This window comes from Durio zibethinus, chromosome 24 (assembly GCF_047325235.1).
Source record: "Durio zibethinus cultivar Kanyao isolate XHJ-2024 chromosome 24, ASM4732523v1, whole genome shotgun sequence".
Classification (NCBI taxonomy): Eukaryota; Viridiplantae; Streptophyta; class Magnoliopsida; order Malvales; family Malvaceae; genus Durio; species Durio zibethinus.
This window is the reverse complement of record NC_143185.1, coordinates 7,242,570-7,260,947: the sequence shown is the minus strand read 5'-3', so window position 1 is coordinate 7,260,947 and position 18,378 is coordinate 7,242,570. Positions and strand designations below refer to the sequence as shown.

General features: G+C 35.5%; 1 protein-coding gene across 5 annotated transcripts in view; it reads left to right on the top strand.

The window, feature by feature from the left end:
* The window catches only part of LOC111316345 (ubinuclein-1-like), a 45,190-nt gene that overhangs the window by 17,603 nt on the left and 9,209 nt on the right, over positions 1-18,378 (top strand). The window contains exons 3-9 of one of the 5 annotated variants that reach the window (XM_089753809.1): positions 1,905-2,496; positions 4,190-4,289; positions 4,393-4,502; positions 4,641-4,724; positions 8,317-8,421; positions 8,868-9,008; positions 9,097-9,144. In XM_089753809.1, coding sequence (XP_089609935.1) covers positions 1,905-2,496; positions 4,190-4,289; positions 4,393-4,502; positions 4,641-4,724; positions 8,317-8,421; positions 8,868-9,008; positions 9,097-9,144 — 1,180 coding nt within the window. Of the gene's footprint in view, positions 1-1,904; positions 2,497-4,189; positions 4,290-4,365; positions 4,503-4,637; positions 4,725-8,316; positions 8,422-8,867; positions 9,009-9,096; positions 9,145-18,378 lie in introns of all 5 variants that reach the window. The other 4 variants (XM_089753808.1, XM_089753807.1, XM_089753806.1 and 1 more) reach the window with 4 other exon arrangements.

The following is an 18,378-nucleotide window of genomic DNA, read 5'->3' as shown; positions in this document are numbered from 1 at the left end:
AAGAATTCTTATTTTATTGTAGTATAGCAAGGTCAACACTTAAAAAGGGATGAGTATCTAAGAAAATATAGTATTATGTTGAACTCTGTTGTGGTTAAACAACTATGAACCTGTAATAAAGTGATAAATCCTAAAATTAGTAGAATACTTGGGGTTAAAAAATAATTATTTTAAAAAATCGACCAAAAAATATTAATAAGAAAACTTCAGTTGAAAACAATTGGTAGAGTACATAAATAATGGAATCTGCATTTTACTAGTTTAGTGGTCAATTCTTCCAAAAAAATAACTTATAAACTGTATGGTTCTCACTTAAGTAATTAAGATACGGTTCATGTGCGTGTTGCACATGCAATTAAAACAAGTTATATGAGCTATCCCTTTTTATAATTGAAGTATTATAAATTTTTATTTGGCTTTTTGCTGCAACACTACCTAGGAATATCAGGAGGAGTAGTGATTGATAGCTGAATTTAATTTTTGGTAACCCAAATTTTATCTACTTTTTGATACCCTTTTGCTTCAAAAAACTCTTTGGTTCTAATCTAACTAGGCATAGAACCTTCTTTAAGTGCTAGTGGAACCTGAACGTGGAAAAATAATTAAACCAAAAGAAGGTTGAAGATGGGAATCATAAAACAGACACTGATGAAAGTACCTGATGAGGAGAGTGATGAATTACCCTGATGGTGGCCCTGCAAATTTTCATACCGGGTTGCAGAGGAAACAAAAGAAATCATACAGCTCACGGGATTAGCCCGTCCTAGATATGGAAAGCAAACAAACTCACCACTATAAGGAATTCACACAAAAGAGTTCAAAGTTAAGAGGATAATTTCTTCTTAAAAGCACAAAGCTTTGAATTTTACTCATACTCAAGTCTGAATTTTCAATACAATGAATGGAAAATAATTACCAGCCATGCAACAACCCTTCAGGAATAGGTGACGATCAAAATTAAACTTTTAAAAAATATACAAGTAGAACTTGTTCTAGTCATTGAAATGGAAAGAGACACCTAAAATGCTGGATTCTGCCTTTAGCAGCGCATTTTGGTCAAACTTGTAACTCGTAGGAAATTCCAATTCATGAATGGTTTGATGATTTAGAAACTAGACTTATCAAGCTTTCCAAGTATATGTGACTTGGATTTCGTGGGCTTGCAGGTTGGTTCTATTTTGAGATTGACTTTTAAGTCAAATTCTTCATTTTGGTGGGTTGATTAGAAGCATGAAATTCCAAACTCTCTGTGCTGTTTTCTTCAATATGGGTGCTTTTATGTCATAATTTAAATGTCCAGACTTCAAAACTATGAGCAAAGGCAATGGCATAGGAAGGTGCCTTGGCACTTCATGGAGCTAGGTGAAAACTGACAATAAAGATCCTAAAGGAAGATGGAATTCACTCACATGCCCAGTGGTACTGAATTTGAGGGAGATGTCATATATAAAATGTAATTGTTGCAAATGAATATCTTGTTAGCAATTACTTCAAAAACTTGTAGTGTTGTAGGACATTGTGGGAGAGTATTGCAAGTGGAACTTGAACCTTCCTTCTCCAACACTTTGTTCATTATAGTTACTTAAAAAGAGAATTTAATACTTAAGCTGGGAAAGCTGTAACAACACTTGTTGCTTAGCTCTTGTACAATTAACTTTTTTCTTTTTAGGAGTAATGTTTTATCTTTATTGTTTTCAATTAAACCATGAGCTATTAAAAGCATAACTTTAGTTTTTTCAACATGAGCTATTACTTTGAGAATATAATCACTGATTTGTGAATCTTAATTTTTTTTAATTGCCGATTTTAATAGTTATTCATGTTGTACTTTTTGTTTGAGAAAATAATTAGTTAGGTTGATTGTCAATTTGACTCCTTTTTAATGATATATTGTTTTGGTCCAGAAATGAACCTGTATTGTCAGTAGCTCAACAATCAAGAAAACGGAGTAAAAATATGGCCGAAGCTCAAGGAGAGAAAGTTGATGATCACTTACCCAGTAAACATATGAAAGTTGAACAGGGGAGGCTAAATTTTGCTGCAACAAATGCTCTGCTTGAAGAACAATCTTCTGCTCTCTTGCAGAACTCAGCTGTTATTAATGAACATGATCAGAAATTGCATAACCTGTTGAGTTCTCCTGTAAGATCTTCTTTTAAGAAGCCTGCTACCATTGGAACTAAGTGTGAGCATTCTTCATACACAGCAATCTCAAATAATGATGCTTCTATATCTCCACTAAATTCAAAGGATGCTGATAAGTATAGGAGTGCAACCATCCACTCTAGTGATATAGGAAATAATGCAAACTCTCTAGCAACCCATCAGAAGTATCTGGAAAAAAATTCTTGTAAACAACTTGAGTCTCCAGTGAGAAAATTGATGACTGATAACGATAAAGAAGGAATTTCCACCAAAATAGAGCAGAGGGAGAAAAGGGCAACATGTGGTGAACTGCCAGATCTTAATCTTCCTGTTTATCCAGCGCAACCAGAGGTAAGCAATTGTATCTCCAAATTTCAAGAAGAATGTGTAGACTTGATCTTATTTTGTCAATTGTCACAATAAGTGGTCTCAAGTAATTCAATGTTGAGGCCATTTCCATGTGTGAAGTGCCTCTGTCTTTGATATAACTGATTCCTATTTACAATTTGAAATTAAAATATTATAATTAGCTATATTTCTAGTTTAAAATTCTTTAATCTCATTCTATGATTAGCTGAGCTACTTCCTCTAATGATGCATGTATATTTATCCTACCATAATCTGTAATACTGGATGACTTTGGCATTTGCTTTAGTGTTGATGCAACTACTGGAAATACTGGTGTTCAAATCTTGCCAATAATTAAGAACATTCTAAGCTCCTTAGTCCTTATCTGTTGCTTAATAAATTTGAATTTGCCAGCAGTACTGCATTGTGGGGGGTAATCTTGATTGATCAACTTGACATAGTGAGTTGGTGGTCAAAACTTGACTTGATTGAGTTCCATTTTCTATAATCTTACTTGACTGGAGGAGATACTTGATCTCACCTTGACTAAATGAATATTGACTGAAAATTTAGCTGGATCAAGGTTAATCACAAGTTTCAAGTTTTTGGACTAAAATCCCTATACGTAAAATTATAGATTGAGTGCAAAATAAATTAGTGAAAGTCAGCTACTTGAGTGGGCTTGCTAGCTGCTCAAACCAAGTTTTAGCAAGCTCTAACTTAATGGGACTCAATAGCAGTTCAGTTGACTCAATAGCAGTTCAGTTGACTATGAGCAACTAGCAAGTCAAGTCTGAGTAGATTAACTTACACTCTTAAAAATATAGATAATTTATTGCCTTTTCTTTATGATCTTAAAGTTAGACCTGATGATAAATGCAAACAATCAAAATTGTATCCTCAACTTTTGGGGCATACCTCTAATCAGATCATATGTTATGGTATACCTCCTTTTGTTTTGCTAGCAGATTGGAAATATCCATGCGATGGGATATTTCTTATGTGTGACTAAAGTAAATGTGATGACATAAGTTACATGGCTTATGGAAAAGAAATAAAAAGGTAATAATGACCGGAAAATTACTTATACACAATTGATCTCTTTCTTCTTTCTTTTAATTACTGATGGAGAAAATGGTAAGCTTTAGAAGTTGGAGCAATTGATCTGTATCAAGTTCTTGGCTGCTGTGTGGTTCACAGTTTCTTTAGTTATTTTAATTGTTTTTGTAACAGGACATCTAAGTACTAGCTCTTTAATTAAGGAGCCTAATGTTAGTGTGTATGAACTGTTGCGGGAAAAGAGTCCAACACAAGCAAACTAATAATATTTTGATTAAAATTGTTGCAAATTGGTAGAACCCATGGATAGAAGACTTTTGAGTTTAAAAATTGTTAACCACATAGTACTAGGCTTGTACGCTAGAAGGAGGACCACATTGTAAACTCTTTTAGGGGCCAAATTTTTTTTTTTATTTTTTAATTGAGGTGAGAAACAATGCCTATAAACTAACTTCTAAACATTAATTGGGGGCCCTGTGCCAGCTAAGCTCCCCTTCGCTGTTATCTTTCTAAGGTATAAAGGCTGGTACATTTGATATCTTATCCTTGTAAATGTGTTTTTCATCTCTTTCATGGTTGCATAATGATTTGCATGTGCTTAGACTAATTAAGGTGATCTTATATTCAAAATTGCCAGAAAAGTCCCTTTGTGCAGTCAAAGGATGTTTCTAATTTGAGGCCAAAAGGAACAATGCTTGAAAGGGCCATAAGAGAGTTGGAGAAAGTTGTTGCAGAATGTGAGTTATGTGGTTAGCTTAGGTTGTTTAATTTCTTACTTTATGAAGAAGTTTAAGATATATTCTATGTAACTAGCTGGTGTCTGCTCAATATTCATGACAGTGAGACCGGCAACCATGGAAGTTCAGGATGTAGATGCTTCATCTGCAGCTCTTAAAAGAAGGCTGCCTCGTGAAGTGAAGCTGAAGCTTGCTAAAGTTGCCAGATTAGCAGTAAGAAAAAAAAATTGCCTGTTCTGTTATTTGAGTAGCTTTGTGCTTTTTTTTATTTTGGTGGTGGGGGGGAGGGGTTTCAATTTCAGTTAAAAGTTATGGTTAGTTTCTAAACCATTTCTATGGTAATTTCAGCAGTCAAGCCAAGGGAAAATATCAGAGGAGTTAATCAATAGGCTTATGAATATTCTTGGGCATTCGGTGCAGTTGAGAACACTGAAGGTATGCACTCAGTCACGTAGGTCTGGAATTAGTGCACTAGAGCCTGGTAAGTCAAATTGCAGAAAGTAAAACCTTATTAGCGTAGTGCATAACATCAAGGAAAGTAAAATTTAATCAGAGTGAAATGCCTTGAGCGGGGTTTTAAATAATGGTATGATAGCAGTGTAGTGGCTGCTATTTTGCGGTGGCGCCACCCTTTGCCGCTGCTATTCCATAAAAAATGGCTATGAATTTTATTCATGTCTGTAGTGGCACAATCACAATGTGAAAAATGGTGTAATGGCGGAAATAATAGTCTGTTATTGGCATTAATCCATTTTCCGTCCAGAAATATTGTACAAGAACAATAAAAAAAATCATTTTGTCTAAATCAACAGCAAAAAACCCAAAACGGAGAAAGGACCCTAGACCTACATTATTCACTCAAAATTAGCTTCAAACAAACTCAATAAAGATCAAGAACAAATAATTGAAGGTAAGTAACTTTGACAAATAATCTAACCTGAGCTAATTCGGCTTTAGCAGTGTGATATAGCCTTGGACTTCCAACATGCTTGTGGTGGTTGGAAATCTGACACCAAGCGGAGAAGAGAGAAGGAGGTGGTGGCTGCTGTTGTGAGATGGTGGCCATTAGTGCCGCCAGGATGAGAAGAGGGTGGTGGTTGTTGGTTCTTGGTGGCTGGTAGAATGGTAGAATGGTAGAATATGGAGAAGAAAGAAGTGGAAATAGAAGTGGGAGAGAAAAGGGGAAAGGTGGTAGGGAGAAGATAGAAAAGAGGAATTCTAAGCAGAAAAGAAAAAATTGATGAAAATAAGAGGGAGATTGAGGTGGTGAAATTTGAGGAAAACAATCTAATGAAAATTTGAGTGGCCCATTGTCTTATATTTGCAATTTCTAATTAATGCAAATGGATATTTTCCATTCAAAGAGGCCTATTACCTTATATTTTGGCAATGACAATCTAGAAAAAGCTTGCAAAATTAATCACTCTATATATACAAATATGGTAAAATAAATTATATAAATTAAGAATTATAGTCTTTAAATTGTTAATAAGTAAAAATTTATATTTATATAGATTCATACTCTTTAAAAAAGTTCATTAATCCAAAAGTTGAACATTAGCCATCTTTAATGAGTAACATTGTGAATTGCAACAATTCATAGACATAAGCACATTTAACATGTTTTACCTTGTTAATTTTTAATAATTGTATTTGTAGAAATTTATAGATATAAGAATTAGTGTTTTTCTAACTACAAATGTTTTAACATAATATAAAAAATTGTGAATAATATTTTTTTTCATATAAATAAAAGATCATAAGAATGTTATAAATTACTTTAAAAATCGTTAAAAATGAGTTTTTATTATTATAATTATGATTACTATGCTTTACGATAAGTTGTGCAAAACTGAAAAAAGTTCACAATCGCGATGAGCACAATGATTGTGATAGCATCTATTTCATCCTCAATCGCGATAAATGCGATGCAACCAAAAACGCAACTATGGCCACAATGATTGAATGTAAGTATATATATATATATATATATATATATATATTTTGATGGATTATATACCTATTTTCTATATAAATGTATTTCTATCTATGTGTTTGTGTACATGCTTTATTATTTACTAGTATATATTTTTCCCGAATTTTCTTATTGTGTCACATTATTGTATATGAGCAAATAATTTTAATTTGAGCAAATAATTTCAATTTAGCTGTGAAGTCAAGCCCTGTGCCTAGGTGCCAAGGTGTAGTGCAATCTAGGAAAAATACCTTAAACCTCTCTAGGGGTCTTTATTGAGGCAGCTTGCTTTTCATCAGTAAGTTTTTGCCTTGAAATGCAAAAGGCACAGAAAAAGAATGCATTATTTGAGTTCTTTTCTATGAAGAATGGACACTGCTCCCTCTAACTTACATCTATTTCTGGTTTGGGTTGCATCTTGGAAAAATGTGATGGTGAATTGAAGGAAATATCCTATAATAGAGATAAAAGAAAAGGGGAAAAATGTTTATAATGTTCAATCTTACAGGGCTTTGGCCTTGATTCATGCCATTTTACGTTATCTATGTGTAAACACATTGCCTCCATGTTGGAAGAGTGTTTGTGTTTGGACAGTGTCCAACATGGACACACAGGGTGCAAGGTGTGCTCGTGCTTCATAGGAGATGGATGAATATCATAAAGAAAGAAAAGGCTCATTTTTACTAAGTTGATTGAGCATATGATTTTAAATATGGAATAATATCCATGTAGGTGATCCCTGTAATAGTTGGAAAAGGTTCAGTGTGTTTGTTATATATGCATATATCATATTTTGTTATTGTATCTTAAAATTTTGAAAATGGCTATGTCATCATGTCAGTACCCATACCTTGTATTCTTATTCCTGTGTCTTAGCTTCTCTTATGTTTTCTTCAATGGTGTTTCTTCAACAAAGAAATATGATACATGAGCGTGTCTTTTTCAAGTACAGGGAAAGTATAATATCGTCCATGTATAAATTCTTGCTGGTGATGGAAGTGAGAGAACTTACAGCTAGAGTTTTATGATGACTTTTACTAATGTTTGATATTTATGGCACATTAAGAAACAGAATGGTGTCAGCACTTTTTTGCTGATTAAAGAAATTGTATAATGCAAGTTTTTAGGTATAATAAATATAAGTTTGTTTTTGTGGCCATTTATTAATCTTTTAAGAATTTTTGCTTTGCTTCCCTAGGGTGAGCACTTTTTTTTTTTTGCATATTTTGCCATAACAGAATACAATGGCCTTAGCACTTTTTGTGTGCCTTGTGCCCTTGATTATGCTTAATTAAGTGAAAAAAAGAATAGTACTGTTAGTAGGAATGGTAGTAGTTATGATAATAATAGTAAGAAAAGATTGAGATTAGTGTAGAATATGATATTTTTGGGACAGATATTGAAATGTTCCATAGAATAGAAGTGTTATTTTTAATATAAAATATTGATAAATTATGCATTTATTATGGACTCCAATATATGAAGTTATCATAAATATGAAGAACCTTTTTGCAAAGAAATTTTGAATCAATAGCATTTAAGCTTATGTGATATGGGTAATTCTTTTTTAATTCTGTTCTATGCCTTGCCAATACGTTAATTCCTTTGACATACTATAATTTGGAAATTAATTCTGATTTTGGTCAAGGATAAATGAAATTAGCATAACTTCTGAATTTCAAGTGTCATTTTAATTAGATTACTTGTACAAGTAGAAATTAGCATCCAATAAGACATTTTATCCAATAAGACATTGATAAACAAACTAATTAAACCTACAAAGGCTGAGACTTGAACATGGGACCTAAAAGTTCCAAGGTCTACTGCTTGCCATCAAGACAATGCTTCATTGGCTTAATTTCTAGTTTAAGTAGTCTAACCGGTGATTGATTTCAAGTTTTCTGGATAGTTGCATTCTCTCTCTCTCTCCTTCTGATAATTAAGATGGTTGCATTTTCCTAACTAACTTTTTAAGCTCTTTATGTTTTTAATTATGTTCTTAGATACTAACCTTCTTCTTTACCCTTGCTACAATTGATTGTTTGGATACAGAGGAACTTAAGAGAGATGGTTTTACTGGGACTCTCTGCGAAGCGGGAAAAAGCTGATAGATTTCAAAAGATTAAAATGGAGGTCACTGAAATGATCAAATTGCAGGTTTCCTCAAAAATCACTTTGAGCAATTTCCAAATAGTTTTTAGATGCTTTGAGGTCGTAGGTTCTTAGTTTCTTTCTCACAAGCAGTCCTCTCTTTGATGCCTTGGTTCTATATTGGTGTTTCAATAATTTTACACCCTTTTGCTATCATCATTGATACTCAGTATTATAATGACTGATATGGTTATCGTCACTTTGATCACCAGCATCATACAACTTTTTTTCTCAGAAGAGGCAGCACTTGTGGCAAAATATAGACAAACTTTGATCTTCATTTAGTGCTGTGAGAATAATGTGATACAAACATTTATGGCTGCGAATTTTTATCTTATGTTATGAAAGGCATTCTTATGCTGCAATATATTATTTGGTATATGTGCAAATTCAGTGGCAAGTGATGATAACATGTTTTAGTTCTTTGCTTATGAACATGCATAACTTTCCAGGCATCTAAACGAAGAGATGTAGCAACTGATGATTTACAGGAAGTGCTTGGTTCTGAAGAACAACTAGTCCTTAAAGAACAATACATCATAGATAACGCCATGGAAGATAAAATCTGTGATCTTTATGACTTATATGTCCAGGTGCTTTTATCAACTAACTATTCTTGTTCTCTGTATTATAAATAGCTTTATTAACTTACTAAGTTCTTTACACTATTAATGGTTCTAGGGGATGGATGAAGACAAAGGTCCACAAATCCGAAAGTTATATGTTGAGGTACTCGTTGTTCCTATGCAGTTTTGGTTTTGGTTGCTTGTTCATATTTATTTGCTTTTCTTTCATAAATTAATTGCCATGATATTTTCCTAGACACTGGCTTATTCTTTCATGGTGATTAAATGTAAGCATGAAGTGTAGCATTATCAATTTATGACCTAATGTGTGAAACACCGGCCTTAAGCATTTTGACTTGGGTGTTATCCTTTCTCTCTATTCTCTTCTTCAGTTCAAACTGTCTAGTTGCCTTGATCTGCCAAATTTGTAACTGCTGATAGAATAGAGGTTAGGGTAATGGACGACTATTTGTAGTTGAAAAACAGAGATAAAAACAATGTTCTCTGAGTTTTATTTTATTAAAAGGGAATCCCCAAATATATAGAGGAATCGATATCTACAAAGAAACCCACAAAATTAGGACATAATCAGGACATAATCATCCAAATATAGAAAGAAATAAAAGACCAAAAATATATATCCCAACAAATTGGGAAATTGATCCTGATTAGATACATAATCTATCAACACTTCCCCTAAAGCTGGAGAATACATATTTCTCATTCTCAGCTTGTCAACAAGAGTCTCAAAGCTTGGTTTATATAGTCACTTTGTTAGGATATCTGCTACTTGTTCCTTTGTAGGAACATAGGTCATATAGATCACTCCCATATCAATCTTCTCTTTGATAAAATGTCTATCAACTTCCACATGCTTTGTTCAATCATGATGCATTGGATTATGAGCAATATTTATAGCAGCCTTGTTATCGCAATACAGTTTCATAGGGTATTTAGTTGTCATTTTCTATTCTTCCAAAAGTCTCTTCAGCTAGATAAGTTTGCAAGTTCCTTGTGCAAGAGCTCTAAATTCTGCTTCTGCACTACTTTGAGCAACAATAGATTGTTTCTTGGTCCTTCATGTGACAAGATTACCCCAAACCTTTGTACAATACCCAGAGGTGGATTTTGTCTTCAATTGATCCTGCCCAATCTGCGTCTATAAACCCTTTCACATTTCTTTGTTCATTCTTCTCAAACAACAAACCCTTACCAGGTGTGACCTTCAAATACCTTAAGATTCGATACACAACTTCAAGATGCTCCTCAAATGGGTAGTGCATGTACTGACTTACTACTCCAACTACAAAGGCAATATTAGGTCTTGTATGAGATAAGTAGAACTGCTTTCCAACTAGTCATTGATATCTCCCTTTATCTACTGGAATTCCTCCTTTCTTTCCAAGTTTCGCATTAGGATCTATAGGTCTATCAATTGGTTTATAGCCAAGCATACCAGTTTCCTTCAAGAGATCAACCGTATATTTCTTTTGGGAAACAATAATGCTATTCTTACTTCTTGCAACTTTCATCCCTAAAAAGTATTTTAGTTGTCCAAGATCTTTAAGCTCAAATTCTTTTCCAAGAGTTTTCTTTCACCTTTCTATTTCTTCAGTGTCATCACCTATCAATATAATATCTGTTAGTGTATGCGTGTGTGAGTTGAAATATTATAAGAATATTCCATGGGATACAATTTAGGAGGGATTAATTGGGAGCATTAATGTGTAATTTGTAATTGATTCTCTTTCCTTATTATTGTCTATATAATGAAAGGCTAATCCAAGGGATTAGCAAGTTGTTCTCTAAAGCGTTAATTTTAACATGGTATCAAAGCTAGCAGTGCAATTCTAGCTGCTGTGGACCTCTCTCTCTTTCCCCAAACTCATCTGCTATAGCCTTTGCGGCGTCAACTAAACCGTCGCTACTACAGACTTTGATCTCGCAGCCCTAAAGCAATGTACTTAAAACTTTTCCTTTCTCTTCAACAGTCCTTCATTAGTTAAAAGGGGGGCCACCCCTTTATTCTCAAAGGTAGCAAGAAGGGGTTGCAACCTCTTCGTGAATGATAGATCGAGAGGACAAGTTTTCGGTGTAGAGTGTGGTTGCAGAACTAGGGACGAAGTTCTTGGTTGTTGATTTGGGATTGTGTTACCTGATTGAAGGATTACTAGTTGTATTTTGGAGGAAGAAGGTTTTGTAGCCATGGCTAAGGAAGAGGCAACCACATCGAAGATGATAACTTAGGAGATTATCACGGGCTCATGGTTGTTGGATGAGAAACTCAATGGCTCCAACTACTTATCATGGAACGAGACTGTGTTGGTGACCTTGTGAGGTCTTGAAAAGGCTTGGCTTTTGACAAGTGAGCGGCCAACAAAGGAAAGCTCGGAGTATGCAGTGTGGGAGCATGAGGACAATCGAGTACTTGGACAATAGTTCAACTTGATGGAATGATGAGTCAAGGTGATGTTCAATTAATACTTCACAAGGAAAGAACTTTGGGATGCTTTACAAATTGTTTATATAAATTCTGAGAATTGGCAGAGGATTTTCGATGTTACTAGGGCATAGACTAGAATGGAGCAATCCGGTAAGAGCCTGAGGGAATATTTTGTGTGTTTAAGGAGGTATATGACAAGTTTAATGAACTCATGCCCTTGTTTACCGATTTGGAAACAAATCAGGAGCAACAAGAGGCTCTAGCTATAATGTTTTTCTTAGCAGGTTTGAGGAAGGAGTGCGCCGGTGCTAGTACTCAGATATTAGCGAGCGGAGATCCACTTTCTCTACTTGATGCTTATAAGTGCTTGAATAGGGTCAACCAACATGATCCTCCACATGCAGATAGGGTAGTACTTGTGGCCCCATAGCGTGAAGGCCGAGAATCACGCAGAGGATGTGGTGGACGAGGTAGAGGACGTGGAAGTGGTAGAAGAGACCCACAATCTTGCTATCAATGGGGATAGCAGGGACATTTATGGAATGTTTGTCCGCATCTTTGAGGCAATATTGGCCCACCAGCGGCATATGTGACTGATGCTGTGCTTTAGCCCCAGTAGTAAGAGAATAAGGGAGTTCAGTTATCCCAGGATGAGTATGATAGGCTTATTCGGATGCTTCAGAATCAGACTTCGATTTCCTCTCTGACAATAACTTTTATACAAGGTAAATCTACTGCATGCTTGGCTACCCCTTTTAGGACTTGGGTGATTGATTTAGGAGCTTCGGATCACATGATGGGTACTACAGGTATTCTTTATTCATATACTCCTATGACAGGGAAATAGTTTGTTTTGGTTGTTGATGGAAACTCTATAGATGTTGTGGGAAGTGGCAAGACTCAACCTATATCCACATTACCTTTACATTTTGTGCTACATGTCCCTTCTTCTCCTTTTAACTTACTTTCAGTTAGTCAGATTACAAGGAATTTGAATTGTAGTGTCTCTTTCTTTCCTACTTATTGTGTTTTTCAGGATTAGTTGATGAAACAAACTATTAGTAGGGGACGGATTGAAGGCCTTTATGCGATTCATTATAATGTATGGGGGGCTTGTCCTATTATTTCGGAATCTAGTTATAGATACTTTGTGACGTTTGTTGATGATTATTCACGAGTTTGCTGGTTGTATTTGTTGCGGAGCCACACCGAATTATTCTTTGTCTTCACTACCTTTCATGCTGAAATAGAGAATCAATTCAATAAGTCTACCAAAATTTTATGCAGTGATAATGGGGTAGAGTATTTTTCTATAGAGGTTGTTCAATTCCTAAATGCAAAAGGTATTGTTCATCAGTCCTTGTGTACAAATACGCCATAGCAAAATGGGGTTGCTGAAAGGAAGAATCATCATTTGTTGGAAGTGGCTAGAGCTCTTTTGTTTCAAATGAAGGTCCTTAAGGTGTTCTGGAGTGAAGCTATCCTTGTAGCATTCTATCTTATAAATCTTTTGCCATCCTTGGTTCTTAAAGGAAAAGTTCCTCTTTAAGTATTGTTTCCTGATCGTCCCTTATTTACAATCTCCTTCTAGGTGTTTAGGTGCACATGTTTTGTTTGTGACACTCATCCAAGTTGCACTAAATTAAACCCATGTTCTCTTAAATGTATCTTCCTTGGTTATTCACATGTCTAAAAAGGGTATCGATGCTACTCTTTAGAGCTGGGTCGCTTTATTATTCAGCAGATGTCGCGTTTCATGAGTCGGTTCTTTTTCCTTCAATACTATAGTTTCATCCATCACCTATCATATAAGAAGAAAAAGATTTTCTCATTTATCAAATACATAGTTCATCGGTCAATGCATCTCCTTTTGGGGCATGCCCAAATACTTGATTTGGTTGTACGTATAAAAGGACTTACGTAGATCCACCTATGAAAACTTCCTTTATCAAGACAATCTCTTTGTCGATGGATCCACCTTGAGACATTGTGGCTGAAGATGTACTGATTACTCTACGAAAAGGTACGTGAACTTGCAGAAATTTTCCTTTATACATGCCCTCATACAAAGGACTTTTTGCTCAACTTCAGACTTGTATTGTCACAATTGATGCTATCACTGTGCCGCGTACTCTTTGTGATGCTTTTGCAAATTCAGGATGGCATAAGGCTATGGAGGATGAGATGATGGCCCTAGGCCAACCATACATGGGACTTGGTTTCCCTACCAGAAGGGAAACAAGCTGTTGGGTGCAAGTGGGTTTACACTACAAAATTGAATCTTGATGGTTCATTGGCTAGATTGAAGGCAAGACGAGTAGCAAAGGGATACGTGCAGACATATGGAGTAGATTATTTTGATACCTTTTCACCAATGGCAAAGATGACATTTATTCGCCTATTTCTCTATTTTACTGCTAGACATAAGTGGGCATTACATCAGTTGGATGTGAAGAATGCTTTCCTACATGGTGACTTGATTAAGGAGGTATATATGGAGCAACCTCCAGGGTTTGTTGCTGAGGGGGAGCTGGGGAGGTGTGCTGTTTGCGTAGGTCTCTATATGGTCTTAAGCAGTCTCCATGCACGTGGTTTAGCAAATTTAGTGCAACTATTGTTCAGTATGGCATGCGACAGAGTGAGAAAGATCATTCAGTATTTTATATGCGGCAGAGTTCTGGCCTTATATTGTTGGGAGTGTATGTAGATGATATTATCATCACTGGCAGTGATAATGTAGCGATTGACAGATTTAAGATTTATCTAAAGTCCCAGTTTGAGACCAAGGATCTTGGTCAATTGAAATATTTTCTTGGTATTGAAGTGGGAAGGTGTAAAAAGGGAATCTTTTTATCTTAAAGGAAGTATGTGCTGAATATTTTAAAGATGCAGGCTTGTTTCATGCCAAGCCAAGTGACACACCGATGGATCCAGGTATCAAGCTTTCTCCGTAAGATGGCACTTTACTCGATGATCCCACACCTTACAAGAGACTAGTGGGAAAACTGAATTACCTGACCATGACGAGACCTAATATATCTTTTCTAGTAAGTGTGGTTAGTCAATTCGTGGGAGCTTTTAGAGATACTCACTGGAGAGCAGTGATGCCATCCTCCGATATTTGTTGAGAATTCTTGGAAAGAGAATACTCTATAGTTCTACTAGTGATGGGTGTATTCAAGCCTATGCAGATGCAGATTGAGTAGGCTTTCCTATAGATAGTAAGTCTACATCTGGTTATGCTATCTTCCTTGGGAGTAATTTGGTGTTTTGGAAGAGTAAAAAGTAGCAAGTAGTTGCTAGGTCTAGCGTAGAAGTAGAGTATAGAGCGATGGCTTTGGCTACAACAGAGGTATTATGGATGATTCAATTCTTAGATGAAATTGGGCTTTCAGTTCGAACTCTTGCAGAGTTATGGTGTGATAATCACGTGGCGATTCACATTGCTTTAAATCCAGTATTTCGTGAAAGAACCAAGCATATAAAAGTTGATTGTCATTTCATTAGGGAAAAGTTACAGGGTGGAACAATATTATTGAAGCATGTGCGCATAGGGGAACAACTTGCCGATATTCTTATGAAATCACTTCTAGAAGTTTTGAGTTGACTATATATGTAAAAGCTGAGCATGACTTATATATATGCTCCAGCTTGAAGGGGAGCGTTAGTGTATGCGTGTGTGTGAGTTGGAATATTATGGGAATATTTCATGGGAGATAGTTTAGGAGGGATTTATTGGAAACATTAATGTGTACTTTGTAATTGATTATCTTTCCTTATTATTGTCTATATAATGAAAGGCTAATCCAAGGGATTAGCAAGTTGTTCTCTAAAGCTTTAATTTTAACAATATCATCAACATAAACGATCAAAGTAGTCTTTTTTCCATGTTGTTAGTGTTTGAAAAAAGGAGTATGATCAGTTTGTCCTTGGCTAAATCTGTGTCTCCTTACTGATTTGTAAAGTGATCAAACCAAGCCTTTGGTCACTATTTTAAACCATAGAGAGACTTCTTTAGTTTGCATACCTTCTTGTCATTGTTTCTCCCTTCAAAGCCAAGAGGCAGGTCCATATAAACTTCTTCATCCAGCTCCCCATTAGGAAAGGCATTCTAGACATCCATTTGGTGTAATGGCCAGTCAAGATTAACAGCTAGTGAAAGTAGTGCCCTTATAGTATTCAATTTATCAAATGGAGCAAAGGTTTGAGTGTAATGTACTCCAAAAGTTTGAGTAAATCTTTTCGCAACAAAGCAGGCCTTGTGTCTCTCAATTCTACCATTTGAATTATGCTTAATAGTAAACACCCACTTACATTCAACCAATGTTTTTCCTCTAGGCAACTCTACAACATCACAAGTCTCGTTCCTTTTCAATGCTTTCATCTCTTCAATGTAGCAGCTTCCCATTCTAGGATTTTAGAGCTTCATGAATATCTTGTGGGATTTTAGTTACCTTAATCTTTCCTATCATGGCACGAAATGCAGTGGACAAATGACTGTAGGATAGATAATTAGACAGCAGGTGTTGAGTGCACGATCTTATACCTTTCCTGAGTGCTATAGGCATGTCTAGATCGTCAGACGGAGTATTCACAATTGATGGTGTGATAGGCACAACATTTTATGATTTAGAATTTACTTGTGGATCAGTATTCATCGGTGATGGTGTTGTGGGCTCAGTATTTTTTGATTCAAAATTTACTTGTGGATTAGATTCTTGACAATGTGTCTAGGGCACAAAAGTTTGTGCTTTTTGAGGCTATGGTTTACATTGTGAATAAACTAAGAGTCTGTTTTTTTGTTGAAGACTAAGTATAAATGAATCTATATCCCTGTTTTCAACTTAGCTTTTGTTGGTGGCACAAAGGAATAGTAGATGCTATAGAAAGTGGAATGGAAAAATCCCAAAGCCTATCTTCACCTAACTTCTCCCCTTGAAGAGTTAGTTTTGGGTAAAAGGGTTGATTTTCAAAGAATGTGACATTTAATGAGACAAATGTTTGTTTCGTGGATGTACAATAGCACTTATACTCTTTTTGAGTAGGAGAGTACCCAATAAAGATACATCTTATTGTGGAAACTGAATGTATATTGAAAAACAGCTTATTTCGAATTATACAAGAATCTTAGGTTTATATACAACTAACTAGGGGTTAAACTAGGAAACTAAATCTTCCTTAATTTTAGGGATACAAATACTTAATTCTAGAGATACAAATATAAATATACAGATTACAAGATTACAACCAGCTGTAAATAAGTGTTTTCCCACACTCCCGCTCAAGCTGGTGAATAGGTGTTTTTCATTCCCAGCTTGAAAATAATTTCTTGAAATGTTACACTGCTGAGACCTTTAGTCAACACATCTGCAAGTTGACCCTTGGTTGATACATAAGGTGTACAAATCAACCCACTGTCTAGTTTCTCCTTTATGAAATGCCGGTCTACTTCAAGGTGTTTTGTTCTGTCATGTTGCACAGGATTGTGTGTAATGCTTATTGCAGACTTGTTATCACAGTAGAGTCTCATTGGTTCATCCCACTTGATCTTCAAGTCTTCTAGGATAATCTTTAACCATAGTAATTCACAAATTCCTTGAGCCATTGCTCTGAACTCTGCTTCAGCACTTGATCTTGCCACCACATTCTGTTTTTTACTCCTCCAAGTCACAAGATTACTACCTAAGAAAGTGCAGTAGCCTGAGGTAGATCTTCTATCAGTTACTGAACCTGCATAATCAGCATCTGTATATGCTTCTAGAGCTAACCCCGAATTTCTTTTGAATAAGATACCTTTCCCAGGATTGGCCTTCAAATAGTGCAATAAACGGTAGACAGCTTGTAGGTGCACTTCTTTAGGACTATGCATAAATTGACTTACCACACTCACAGCATATGCTATATCAGGTCTAGAATGTGAGAGATAAATGAGTCTTCCAACTAATCTTTAGTACATCTCTCTATTTACAGCAGCATCTTCATTAGCTTCTCCAATTTTATGATTAGGATCTATAGGGGTATTTGCAGGTTTACATGCAAGCTTCTTAGTTTCTTTCAGAAGATCCATCACATATTTCTGTTGTGAGATAAAAATACCATGCGGTGAGTGAGCTACTTCAATTCCTAGGAAGTACTTCAATCTCCCTAGCTCTTTTATCTCAAATTTTCTAGCCAAACACTGTTTTAGAGATTCTTTCTCTTTTTCATCATCTCCAGTTACAATTATATCAACATACACTAATAGAACTGTGACTCTCCCTGAATCAGAGTGCTTGATAAACAATGTGTGATCTCCTTGACTCTGTTTATATCCCATTGCTAGCATCACTTTGGCAAATCTCCAGAACCAAGCTCTAGGAGATTGTTTAAGGCCATACAAAGTTTTTTTTAGCCTGCATACTTTGTTTGCTTCTAGATGACCTCCAAATCCTGGTGGAACCTTCATATATATTTTTTCTTCCAAATCACCATGTAGAAAAGCATTCTTTACATCAAATTGTTGAAGCTGCCAATTATAATTTGCAGCCAATGATAACAAAATCCTAACTGTATTCATCTTGGCAACTGGAGCAAAGGTTTCCTGGTAATCCACTCCATAGGTTTGAGTGTAGCCCTTAGCCACTAACCTAGCTTTATACCTTTCAACAGTACCATCTGCCTTGTATTTTACAGTGAAAACCCATTTACACCCCATTGGATTTTTTCCTTTAGGCAACTCTACCAGTTCCCATATCTGATTTTTTTCTAAGGCCTCCATTTCTATTTTCATGGCTTACCTCCATTTCTCACTAGATAATGCTTCGGATAATGTAGTTGGAATAGAAATAGTGTTTAGGCTCACAAGAAAACTTTTGTGAGAGGGTGAGAATTTTTCGAATGACACAAAGTTAGATATTGGGTATAGTGGATGCTTGGTACATTCTCTGGTTCCTTTCCTAATGGCAATAGGCAAAT